General features: G+C 42.4%; 2 protein-coding genes across 3 annotated transcripts in view; one reads left to right on the top strand and one right to left on the bottom strand.

The window, feature by feature from the left end:
- On the bottom strand, nucleotides 1-2263 carry mettl5 (methyltransferase 5, N6-adenosine). The gene is made up of 7 exons (XM_076264154.1): nucleotides 1996-2263; nucleotides 1805-1919; nucleotides 1531-1715; nucleotides 1367-1449; nucleotides 1210-1261; nucleotides 1070-1119; nucleotides 1-159 (listed from the first exon to the last, which is right to left on the bottom strand). Exons 1-7 carry the CDS (start codon nucleotides 2093-2095, stop codon nucleotides 118-120), a joined length of 627 nt encoding a protein of 208 aa, XP_076120269.1. The 5' UTR covers nucleotides 2096-2263; the 3' UTR covers nucleotides 1-117.
- A 486-nt stretch (nucleotides 2264-2749) lies between these two features.
- ubr3 (ubiquitin protein ligase E3 component n-recognin 3) overlaps nucleotides 2750-11937 on the top strand; it is an 81096-nt gene continuing 71908 nt past the window's right edge. For both annotated transcript variants that reach the window (XM_076264151.1, XM_076264152.1), the window contains exons 1-8: nucleotides 2750-3264; nucleotides 4105-4244; nucleotides 4591-4743; nucleotides 6426-6596; nucleotides 7145-7185; nucleotides 7272-7338; nucleotides 10354-10484; nucleotides 11643-11871. In XM_076264151.1, the coding sequence (XP_076120266.1) occupies nucleotides 2831-3264; nucleotides 4105-4244; nucleotides 4591-4743; nucleotides 6426-6596; nucleotides 7145-7185; nucleotides 7272-7338; nucleotides 10354-10484; nucleotides 11643-11871 (1366 nt within the window). In that variant the 5' untranslated portion in view covers nucleotides 2750-2830. The remainder of the gene's footprint in view (nucleotides 3265-4104; nucleotides 4245-4590; nucleotides 4744-6425; nucleotides 6597-7144; nucleotides 7186-7271; nucleotides 7339-10353; nucleotides 10485-11642; nucleotides 11872-11937) is intronic.

The following is an 11937-nucleotide window of genomic DNA, read 5'->3' on the forward strand; positions in this document are numbered from 1 at the left end:
TGGCTTTTGCATGGAAAATCTGGTATATTTTTAACTGTTCATTAAAATCAAGGTCATGATACATCACATATTAGAAACAAAACAAACAAAAGAAACCAACCGCTCCAAGCCCAGACTTCATTGCAGTGAGAATCTGATGAAGTCCACCTGAATATCAACCTGTGCAACAGATATAAACAGCAGGTGATTATTCTGTTTATTCACTACCACACTTTAAAATAAAAAACGTAGTTTGCCATCAAACATAATACAACTGAAAAATTTTGTTCACTCTTAACACTGATCGGTGAAAGAGTCAACACTAAGGGCAGACTGAATGACATGAATGACATCACTTGGGAGTTGTTTTCCATGGTCTGTCTTTCCAGAATTCAAACAATAAAATGGAAATGGAAAGAAAAGGCCTGCATCATGGAGACTGTATATCTATCAAACACACAGGACTAGTCAGAGGAATATTATGGTGCCTTGTGGAACTGTGTTACAGTACAGTGGTTCTCTGTAAGCACGCTGGCACACAAGGCACAGTGGTATGCCATGAGACGAAATGAGGTGAGCCTTGGAATTTTGAGGAACCCAATGCCTTTTTATATAGGCTCATGAAATAATACATAGGGCTATTTTAAATACATTAAATGACAGATTCTTAATGAACATCTGAATGAACACCTATAATAGCCTTATACTATTGTGTGTGACATAATGTTACTTTATAATTGGTGACCATGAATCGGTGTGCCTTGGTGTTTTGGTTAGACCTTTGGTGTGCCTTTGCCCCAAAAAGGACAACCACTTCAATCTCCCAGTTAATACAATCTGCTGGACACACTTTACTTGGATGGTCCCCTATACATGGTCTACAGATGCTCAGATTATAACATACTATGGATGGCACTGTTAATGACAATTAACATTTAAGGTTAGTTAAACGGTTGGGCTTGGTTAAAGTGATGTTCAGTAACTGTTTGACGACCATTTTAGAGACTGCAAAGTCTCTCTCTGTGGGTTAAGTATTCAAGTAGAGTACCACCACTCTCTAAAGTGTGTTGTGTACTGACACATGACTTACAGATTTCTTTTTATGGAACTTGTATGATGCAGGCAAGTCATATCTGAGCTCTGTGGAGAATAAAAAACATAATTTAAAAGAAATATTGGATCCCACTTTCGTTTAGAGAACTGTAAAAACACATCTGAATTGAAGTTTACCTGCTATTACTTCCATTTTCACATTCCAGTCATTGGCCTTTTTCTGTATATGCTGAGATAGTTGAACATTGAAAATGTACAATTACAGACAAAGTGTAAAAATGAACTTTAAAAATTTGTAATTGACAGAATCTGATTTAAAGATATGCTGACTTACTTCCCGTGTTGCCGTTTTGTGAAGAGAATACACAGCTGTTTTTGCCATGGTTATTGCAGTCTTCAAAAACTTCATGTCAATACCTTCATAAAAAAGAGGAATGTTGAATTATAATTGGTATAGCCTACGCCTGACTTGTTACAGTGGCCCAACTAATATCTCACCTTGATTATGTTTTGTGCCAAAAGGAGGATTCATAATGACTGTATCAAATTTCTTTGCAAATGACATTGTTTCAAGAGAACATACATCGCACTGGACCACATCCATGTTTGAGAGTTCAAACTCTTCAACATTTCCTTTGAATATGTCCACTGCGTCTTCGTCAATTTCGAAACCAACACATAACCTAGAACAAGAAACCAGACATGGCCATATATTGACAACAATCCTGGAAAAAACAGGTTCAAATAATAGCAAGAGAGGTGTTCTCTTTACCCTGCATCAAGCACTGCAGCTCCAATACTGAGGACTCCACATCCACAACCCAAATCTGCAACCAGCTTACCCTTAATGTCATCAAATGTGTTATGGATGGTGTAAAGCATGCAACCTGAAATAAATAAACAAAAAATCAATGATCTCTCTTTACTAGACTTCGCATCTAATGTGAGCAATGTCAGGTTTACCTGCTATGTGAGGGCTTGTTGGATACTGTTCAAGTAGAATTTTTGGTTTCTCGAACACGTCCACTTGCTGGAGGCAACTTTCTAGCTCTTTCAATTTCATTGTTGCCCCTACTAATCTTTCGCTACCGCTGTTGATCTGCTTTGGACGAACGAACGCAATGTGGGGTCAGTCAAGTAAGTTCAGGCATTGAAAACGGGTCTGCCTGCCTGCTCAACTCCTCACTACATTACTACATTAGCCTACTGCCAAATTATCCTATACATGCAAAAGCTGTAAACACGGACTACAAGGCAAGGCACACACACACTTCCGCGAAAAAAGTTATCCTACGTGCAACATGGCAGTATGGAACAACTGTTCCGCAAGAAATGGTCCAACGGCAGCTGGTCTTCAGTCGTTGTTTGGTCGTGTTACTTATTATGACCATGCATACCCTTCAGACAGACATGAAGCATATTATCCCTGTCTTCATTTAGTGTGTGGCTTAAATGGCAAGATAAACTGTACCTATTATCTATGCAAGCAGTGGATCGCAGGTGATATAAATGCTTATATAGAGTTCACATTCATCATGCTATGTGTATAAAAACATTTTGAGGAAGACCGCTGTCATGCGAAGTAAGCGTGCAAGTAATTAACCTAAAAATAGAACTGCATGGTCATAGTAGCTAGTTAGATAAGCAACCTAGCAGCAATCACATCTGCCCTGCCTCTTGCAAATAATCACATTGCCAGCAGGTTGGTTGTACGACGCTCACGGACCGTATCGCGAGAAAGACCGAGAACGTAGCAACAAGACAACAAAAATAAATTCTGGACAACAATTCAGAGTTCATGATGGCGGCGTCGATGTTACGCCGGGATAAGAAAACAACAGCCGCCACTCTAAAGACAGAACTAAATCGAACTGACAACAGTTCTGGAGTCAGACTACTTCAAGAACTGCTTGATAATGTTTTAAATCCTGAAAAGCCAGCGGCGGATACAGAGGCCCTTGAATGGTGTAAATACCTATTGGCAGGAGGGGAAGGATTCGAGGAGTTCTGCAAGACGGTCCGGTCCTATGACAACGCTACCTTGTGCGGCTTGGTCTGGACAGCCAATTTTGTGGCGTACCGATGTCGGACCTGCGGGATTTCCCCTTGCATGTCATTATGTGCGGAATGTTTTAACAACGGCGATCACACGGGCCATGATTTCAATATGTTCAGAAGCCAGGCTGGTGGGGCCTGCGACTGTGGAGACAGTAATGTCATGCGGGAAAGTGGGTAAGTCGTTAGCTAGCTGGCTAGTGATCAGGGTTGTCATCTATTAACAACGAGCTAATATATTTAGCGAATGTCTGATATGCAGGGGACACACGCAAACCAAAGACAAAACTGTTAAAAAACAAGGGAAGTCACCTATCTTAGTTGGCTTGCTAGGCAGCTAGGCGTAATGCTAGTCTGCTAACTTAGCAAGTTGTAGGTGGGAGAGTATGCAGCCCTGCCTTTCCGAGTGACAAAGTTTATTTTTAACTCACTAAGAGAACCATCGCTGTGTGACAGGTCGTGGTGTCTTTTTGTCTTTTTTACACCTTAGCGTGGGGCATGAGAATACAAGTTTATCAAGTTGATTGTATTTTCATCGGTGGGATCAACAGTTAAATGTCAGAGTTCTGTCAGAAGTCGCGAGGTGATCGCTGTAAAGATGAACTAAATTAGGCCTAGTTATTGTTCTGTCACGTTACTGTACTGTAAATGCATTGTAAAGTGACCCCTACTTTATATTTTCGCATGTCTTCTGTAAATAATATTGTATAGCATCGTAATAATTGCATTCCTTTTATGGTAGTTTCTGTCAATGCAGGGAGACCTGTCATTGTGGATTTCTATCAGGATTATTCATTAGGTCAAATGTTTCTACAATAACATTTTTGTTTAATTTTCCTGTTGTAATATTCATAATGGTAAGAATGTTTGGAATTATAGTATGTATGAAAACTACTGCTATGCCTCCATCCCTGTGGGTTAAACACTCCCACTACTACTTTGACAAGTCCAGTAAGACAGTGTGCTGTTGATGTGTGTGACTGACACTGTGTGGTGTTGATGCGTTGCTTTTGGCAGGTTTTGTAGACGGCATCGGTTAAAAACAGGGGAGAATGTTCCCACAGTACCCAGGGACTTGCTGCTGATGTCTGAAATGGTGCTACCTCGCTTCATTGTCAGCATCATACAGTATTTAAGGGATGGATACACAGAGCCAGGTGAAGCCCGGGAGTGGAATACCATAACATTATTTGAGACATGCATGACAGATATTGTACTGTTTTAAAGGTTAACTTCAATTTTGAAAATGTGGATGCAATTCTGCCCTCACCTAAACTACACATAATAGCCTTTGATATAAGTATTTGATTGTTTAGTTGGCTGTAGTTGTTGTTATGGTTCTGTAAAGTCAGTCTTAATTAGGCCTATGTGTCTTACACCAAATGTAGCCATAGATTTTAGGAAATATGTAAAAAAAAAAGTCTTGTATGGTCGGTTTGTCTTACCCTCTATGACACACACACACACACACACACACACACACACACACACACATTTACTCAGACTCGTCACCAGAGAGGGACCTGCAGAAGGTTCTTCAGCAGCTGGAGCCTCAGATATCCTTCCTGGAAGAGCTTACAAAGATGGGTGGGGCCATGCGGACCGTGCTGACAAAGATCCTGACCAATCAGCAGACCTTTAAAGAACTCAGCATGGGTATGTTGTTTACCCCAAAATGACACATGGAAAAACACCTCTTCTCTAGGATGCTCATTGTGTTGTACAACTTTGCTAGTGATGAACTTGACTTTAATATGAAAGGTCCAGGTACATAATCAATCAAGTACTCTTTTTGTCCAATTCAGAAGTCCTCTTGTGTTTGTTTACAGTCCTGACTTTAAATGGGAAATGTGGTGGCTCTGCCTGAGCCATAAACATCTTCAGTCAATCAGTGCATTGCTTCAGAAGCATGCAAAGGAACAGTGCAATTTCATTGGCTGTTGAGCTCATAACATCAGCCACCATTCACCAGTGCTGTGGACCTTTAAGCATGCTTGTTTGTTGCACTAGTGTCATTGTAAGACCAACCTCTTTGGAATTTGTCAAAACTAATCTAGAGATTTCTTGTAGTCTCGTTGGATTTGACCTTCTGTTGTAGCCTTGTTAAATATGACCAGTCCTGAATTCACAGAAATTTGAGTTGAAGGAGAATGTAATGGTATGGTATGATATCACCACTGTTGTTGCACTATACTCCTGTTCTTTCTTTTTTTTTTGGGGGGGGGGGCGCTTTTTATGCCTTTAATTAGACAGGATAATGGAGATTGACAGGAAGTGAGTGGGAGAGAGAATCGGGGTGGGATCCTGAAAGGACCACAGGGCGGGAATCGAACCCGGGTCGCTGGCGTACGGTGCAGGTGCCCCAGCCAGTCGCGCCACTGCTGGGGCCCTGTTCTTGCTATGTTTCGCTTCCTCACTAAATGTCCACGTAGCATTGATGTAGCAGAAGTGAGAGGAGTAATTGAATGATGTGTATAGTCACAGAGTAACACACACCAAAACATGTGCTGAACTCTGGTGATACAAATAACTGTGAAAATTTAAGAAAAATTTAATTTTCTTATTAATTTTAAGTACTTGAATGATGACCAGAAGTGTAGCCTAATAAATTATCATTAGGCTAAATGTACCAGTGTAGGACAAAGATCATGTCAGAACTAAATTGTGCCTAGCCTATCCCACCAGAGGTTTCATTATATGTAGAAAGGCGAAACGGATTCCTGATAAGCTCTTCTAATCTGCTGTGCTTTATGAATGCAGTGCACAGAAGGTGTGAGTTCACGTCTCATGTCACAGAAGCCTTCAGGAGTCATTTCGCTTCCTTCCTGTTTGATTGGTTGTCAAGTTTATAACCAGGATGAGCCAAAACCATAGTCATAGTAATAGTGATGAGAAATGAAAACTGAAAATGTGCCTTATGTGTTCACATGTTTGTATTCAAGTTTAAACACCCCTGGACAACTGATCACTGGCCTCTTGAAATGAGGAAAATTACTTTTTGAGTTATTGGACAGTTATTGTACTTCATTCTATTTTATTACATACACTTAAAATAGAAGCAGTTTATCTGCAGCGGTGGAATCTGTAATAATTTAGTCATGGATATCCAAGTTTGTAACTGTATACTGTCATATGGTTAATTTATATATTGACTGTATAATATCATACGTTTAATTTATGTAGTAACTGTATAATATCATACATTGAATTTATGTAGTAACTGTATAATATCATACGTTGAATTTATGTAGTAACTGTATAATGTCATATGTTTCATTTATGTAATTTAGATCAGATAATAAAAAAAAACACTTTTCTTCTTCATCCACTCACCTCAGGTCAGGAAGAAAACGTGTATGCAAAGAATAACTATGACAAGTATCTGTCTGCACTGAAGAGCTCGGGCCTGGTCACGGTGGAGGAGAAGGGAGCGGCGGCAGCAGCCGCGGCTGGAGGAGGAGGTGCCGAGGCTGGGGCAACGGCTGGAGCAGCGTCCCTAAGCTTACTGGGTGAGGCTAGGCTAACGGCTATGGTAGGGTCCCTTAGCTTACTGGGTGAGGCTGGGCTAACGGCTATTGTAGGGTCTCTTAGCTTACTGGGTGAGGCTAGGCTAATGGCTGGAGCAGGGTCCCTAACGGCTATTGTATGGTATGGTATTGTATTGTAGCCACACGACAGGTCACATGCTCATGCAGGTCAAGCCAGGTTGTGTGGTGCAGTAAAACCTTCTTTTATGTAAATCTGAGTTTTTTTTTTTTTTTTCTTCTTACACATGAAGAATGTTTCGTGGATTATTCTTCAGTTTAAACATGACATCATAAAAATCCTAAACATGAGGATGGCCTCAGAATCTTTAGAAATGTGAAATGTCCTTGTACCCTCACAAGGTACACTCTAGCCTGTGTTGTGTTTTGTAGGTATGAATGTTAATGGTGTTTCTGTGGTCCTGGACCTTCCATGCACTTAGCAGTATACAGAGACAAATGCTCGACAATATTTTTCTCCTACTTCCTCGTTTATAGTGAAACAATTAATGCTCTGGTTGTGTTTTCTACAGGAGCCACTGCTGCTGTAAGCTCTGTTGAATCCAGTAAAGAGGTAGGAGTTTGTCTTTGTTGGCTTGTTTTTGCATAATGTACGACGGTGGACGACGATTTAGATGGTGTGGTGTGGTTGGGTTTCAGGAGGACCAGGATGGAGGGCAGAGTGTGGGGCAGCGCAAGAGAGTGAAGCTCAGCAGCACCACCAAAGGTAAGGGTCACACTCTGCCCACACCTCTCTCACAGATCACCCAGGGACCGCTCACGGACCTCACATGGACCTCACACGGACCACCTACAAAACCACTAACAGATCACTCACGGACCTCACACGGACCACCTACAAACCACTCACAGATCACTCACAGACCTCACACGGACCACCTACAAACCACTCACAGATCACTCTCAGACCTCACACGGACCACCTACAAACCGCTCACAGATCACTCACAGACCTCACACGGACCACCTACAAACCACTCACAGATCACTCACGGACCTCACACGGACCACCTACAAACCACTTACAGATCACTCACAGACCTCACACGGACCACCTACAAACCACTCACAGATCATTCACGGACCTCGCACGGACCTCACACAGACCACTCACAAACCACCTACAGACTTCTCAGACAGTACACAGACCACTTACCGACTTCACAGATGGTACACAGGCCACTTACAGACATCAGACGGCTCACAGACCCCATACAGACTTCTCAGACTGTTCACAGACTTCACAGACCGCGCACAGACACTCAGACTTCATAGACGTCACACAGACTGCTCATAAACCACTCACAGACTTCACACATTCTTCTCAGACCACTGACACTTTCACAGACCGTTCACAGACCTTTCAGGCTGCCCATGGATGATCTTTCTCTCTCACGCTCCTCTCATAGACCACTGACCGACTGCTCAGGCCACTCCCAGTCCTCCCACAATCCACTTGGAGATCGCTCACGGTCTGATACTTCTGCTGTCTGCCACAGTTCTGCCCATGCAGTCCCCCAGGCTCACAGAACTCTGATGGTCCTCTCAAAGATCGCTTGCAGTCTAAATTACAGACCCGTTACAGACAGGGCTCCAGAGTGCGACCAATTTGGTCGCATATGCGACCAGCTATTCGTGAAGGAAAAAGTGTCCGCATTGAAACTCTACCTTTGGTTCAATAACACACATATTTGGCCAATATCGTGGTTTAAACAAATCACAGATAATGAAGGGCGGGACCTCCCCTCTGATTGGCCGTGGCCCAGTGCCTGTGTGTAAATTTGAAAATGCGTGTGCTGCAGAGAGAGAGAGAGAGGTCAGAGACCCGTCAGATAAACAGAGTGGATGTAGTTGCATTACAGTGTGGTCACATAGGCCGAGATAAATGTACCCTCTCCCCACAGCCCACAGGCTGGCAGCAGCAAACCGATCAGACGAGCCCGAGATGATGATCATCGTTGCCTACGATAGGCCTAGTGAAACTTCCCTTCACCAAGTTCAGTCCGAAATAATTATTCACCAGAAAAATAGTTTGAACGTAAACCCGACGTACAGGAATGCCACTTGCTCCAAATTTATAGGAGTCATTGCAGATGAAAAGACGTCTTAAAATTGCGAACAATGCATACAAGGCCTTCGCGAACGACAGAGATACAGATATAGCCGAAAAGGAGTGCGTCATTGACCGCAGTTACATGCAGGGAGTAGCCCGGTTTTCAACAGCAATATTCGTTTTGCGCGCGAGTTGTGTAAACTCATTCTGATGGCATCAATTTAATCCGGTATTTGGCGCAAACCGAATATCGCTGCTACATTTAAAGCCCGAATATTCCCTGCATGTATAACTGTGGTCATTGTGTATGGTGAATTGAATGGACACATTTAGATCGAGCATGGCAAGTCATTGCAATAGCCTATAATAATAGGCCTACCATTTCGTTACTGCATTAACCATAGTGATGTTCTTATTGAAAATTTAAAAATACTAAAATTAAAAAGTAAATTGCATTGTGGGACTGTCAAATGATTATTGCAATCATCATTGTAAAATCACATACAAATCCCCCAGACTACTTGGAACATCTCTTTAAATTGTGCTCAAATACATTTCTATGGAAGATGCTAGCATGACGAGCTGGTTTAGCCAAGGCCTAAAGATCATGAAGGATAGTATGTAAGACATTGAGCCATGAGATGTGCAGTTTGAAGCCCTTAAAAGACGTGCACTGTTAATTTACTCACTGTTATTTTTATTTAATTCATCTTGAGATGTTTTAAGTTTAAATTTCAGCTCAGTGAAGCACTTAAAGCACCAACACTTCATTAAGTTACTTTTCTTGTAGAATTGTAAATCATAAGTCATAGGACAACCTATATAGGACAGTAATTAAGGAAAAAAAGTGAACCTGCTGCGGTGTTAAATGCGATGTGGTTGAAAATTTGGGTGCACCTAACTTTTGTGCTGGTGCACCTAAGAAAAAAAAGTTAGGCGCACCAGTGCAACCAGTGCAAAAAGTTAGTCTGGAGCCCTGGTTACAGACCATTCAACTTGTGTGCCTTTTTTTTGAGCAGAGCGTATTGGCAGGTTTTCATTTGGGTGATGAGAGAAGTTAGCATTACAAAGATAAGGGGGGTTAGAATAGATTCCGCATGTCCCCTATGTGCATAAGATTAGCTTGTTTAGCTGTAGTTGTTGTAGAGGGGAGAATATGAATGTGTGTGCATGTGCTGTTCTGCAGAGTGCACCGTCTCTGCTGGAGAGAGAGAGAGAGAGAGAGAGAGAGAGAGAGAGAGAAATGGAGATGTGCTTGTTTGGATGCTGCGTGTGCTGTTCGGGTGTTGTGGGAGCGCACTGTCTCTGAGAGTGTTAGTGTGATGGCGATGTGCTGTGGTTATGGTGCTGTGGGAGCGCACTGTCTCTGAGAGTGTGAGTGTGAGGTTAGTGTGATGGCGATGTGCTGTGGTTATGGTGCTGTGGGAGCTGGAGGCGATTGCTGAGGCCTGAGGCGATAGTGCCGACTCTGCTCTCTGTCTCCTCATAGTGCTGTGTCTGGTGGTCTCACCTCAGAGTCTTCTGTCTTTGTATTGCTCTTTCTCTTACACACACACTTTTTCCCCTCTCTCTCTCTCTCTTGCCCCCAATCTTCCTCCCTCCCTTTTTTCTTTCTTTCTTTTTCTTTCTTTCTTTCTTTCTCTCTCACCCCACTCTCTCTCTCCTCAGACCCATCGATCATGGACACTCTGAAACACAAGTGTTTCTTAGAGGAGTTGCTGTTCTGGACGATAAAGTACGAGTTCCCCCAGAAGATGGTCACTTTCTTGCTCAACATGTTGCCCGATCAAGACTACAAGGTATTCCACTTTAGACTTCTCAAATTCAAATTCAAATTCAAAACTGCTTTATTGGCATGACAAATAGTTAGTTTGTATTGCCAAAGCAATTATTACATACATTGAACATACAGGTATAAGACATGGACATAACAACAGACAAGAAATGTATCAGTGAATTATGTGTCTAAACATACATTTATATAGGCAGCCTATAGTATGAATTATCGTAATGTCATTTCATTTTTAAACAGAGGATAGTGAGGGTGTGTGTGTGTGTGGCTAGAGATATATCAGTGTGTGTGTGTGTGTATGTGTGCGTGCGTGTGTGTTTCTGTGTGAGGATGGCAAGGATGACATCTTCTCCCTCTGTCATGGTTGTCTTTGCCACAGCATTTGTTAAAACATACTGAGCAAAATGCACTAAACGAACAGATGCTTCTTAAAATATTCTGAACAAAACCACACATAAGTGGAAACATCATATAGGGGTTTTCATATGCTGACACTGAGCCTGCAACTGAAGCACTCCATTCCCGTAGCGCAAAAATATTTTTAGCAGATGGGTCTAATTTTTTCAAATGTACGCGCTGCAATCACGTCTGGTGTAGCCAGGTCCGTTGTCAACTTTATAGTGGAAGCTGATTGTTGCAGCAGATGCTATGCAAACGTAACGCTTCAGTTACATGCCCGGTGCAGGCTACCTGTTAGGCGATAGATATGAATTTGAAATAGAGCTCCTGTGGGCGCGGACAAATTGTAGTATCTTTTATGTCTGTTCATAATACATGTGGTAAAAGTCTGACTTGTTGCATTCATATTTAGTTCAGTGTAGAAGTAAGCCTACAGAGTCTCCACAGCAAACATGTATCAGATGTTTAGTGAAATTAGGCCCAAAATAACTCCTAGTATCATCTGATTTGTTCCTTTGTCTCTCTGTCAGTGTTTCAGAAATAGAACAGAGGCTGATGTCACTTTTGTATGAGCCAGATAAAGACTGTATGATTATGATCTCATTTCTGCTGTTGATTGACATCTGCGCTGACAGTAGGGGTGGGACAAAACATTGTGATGACGATGTATTGACGCCAAACACCAATCACATCAAACACCCCCAAACCCTGATCACACTCTATATTCCCAACCTTCCTCTCTCTCTCTCTCTCTCTCTCTCTCCAGATCACGTTCACCAAGACGTTTGTGCAGCACTACGCCTTCATCATGAAGACGCTGATGAAGAGCCAGGAGTCGGACACCATGTCCAACCGCATCGTGCACATCAGCGTGCAGCTCTTCAGCAACGAGGAGCTGGCGCGCCACGTCACCGAGGAGTGCCAGCTGCTGGACATCATGGTCACCGTGCTGCTCTACATGATGGAGAGCTGCCTTATCAGGAGCGAGCTGCAAGGTAAGGGTCATTCATTCATTCATTCATTCATTCATTCATTCATTCATCCATTCCATACACACGTCA

The sequence above is a fragment of the Alosa pseudoharengus genome, unplaced genomic scaffold (genome assembly GCF_046254945.1).
Source record: "Alosa pseudoharengus isolate Yale_2024_CS ecotype anadromous, Long Island Sound unplaced genomic scaffold, YU_APseudo_1.1 YU_APseudo_1.1_scf_3, whole genome shotgun sequence".
In the NCBI taxonomy this organism is placed as follows: domain Eukaryota; kingdom Metazoa; phylum Chordata; class Actinopteri; order Clupeiformes; family Clupeidae; genus Alosa; species Alosa pseudoharengus.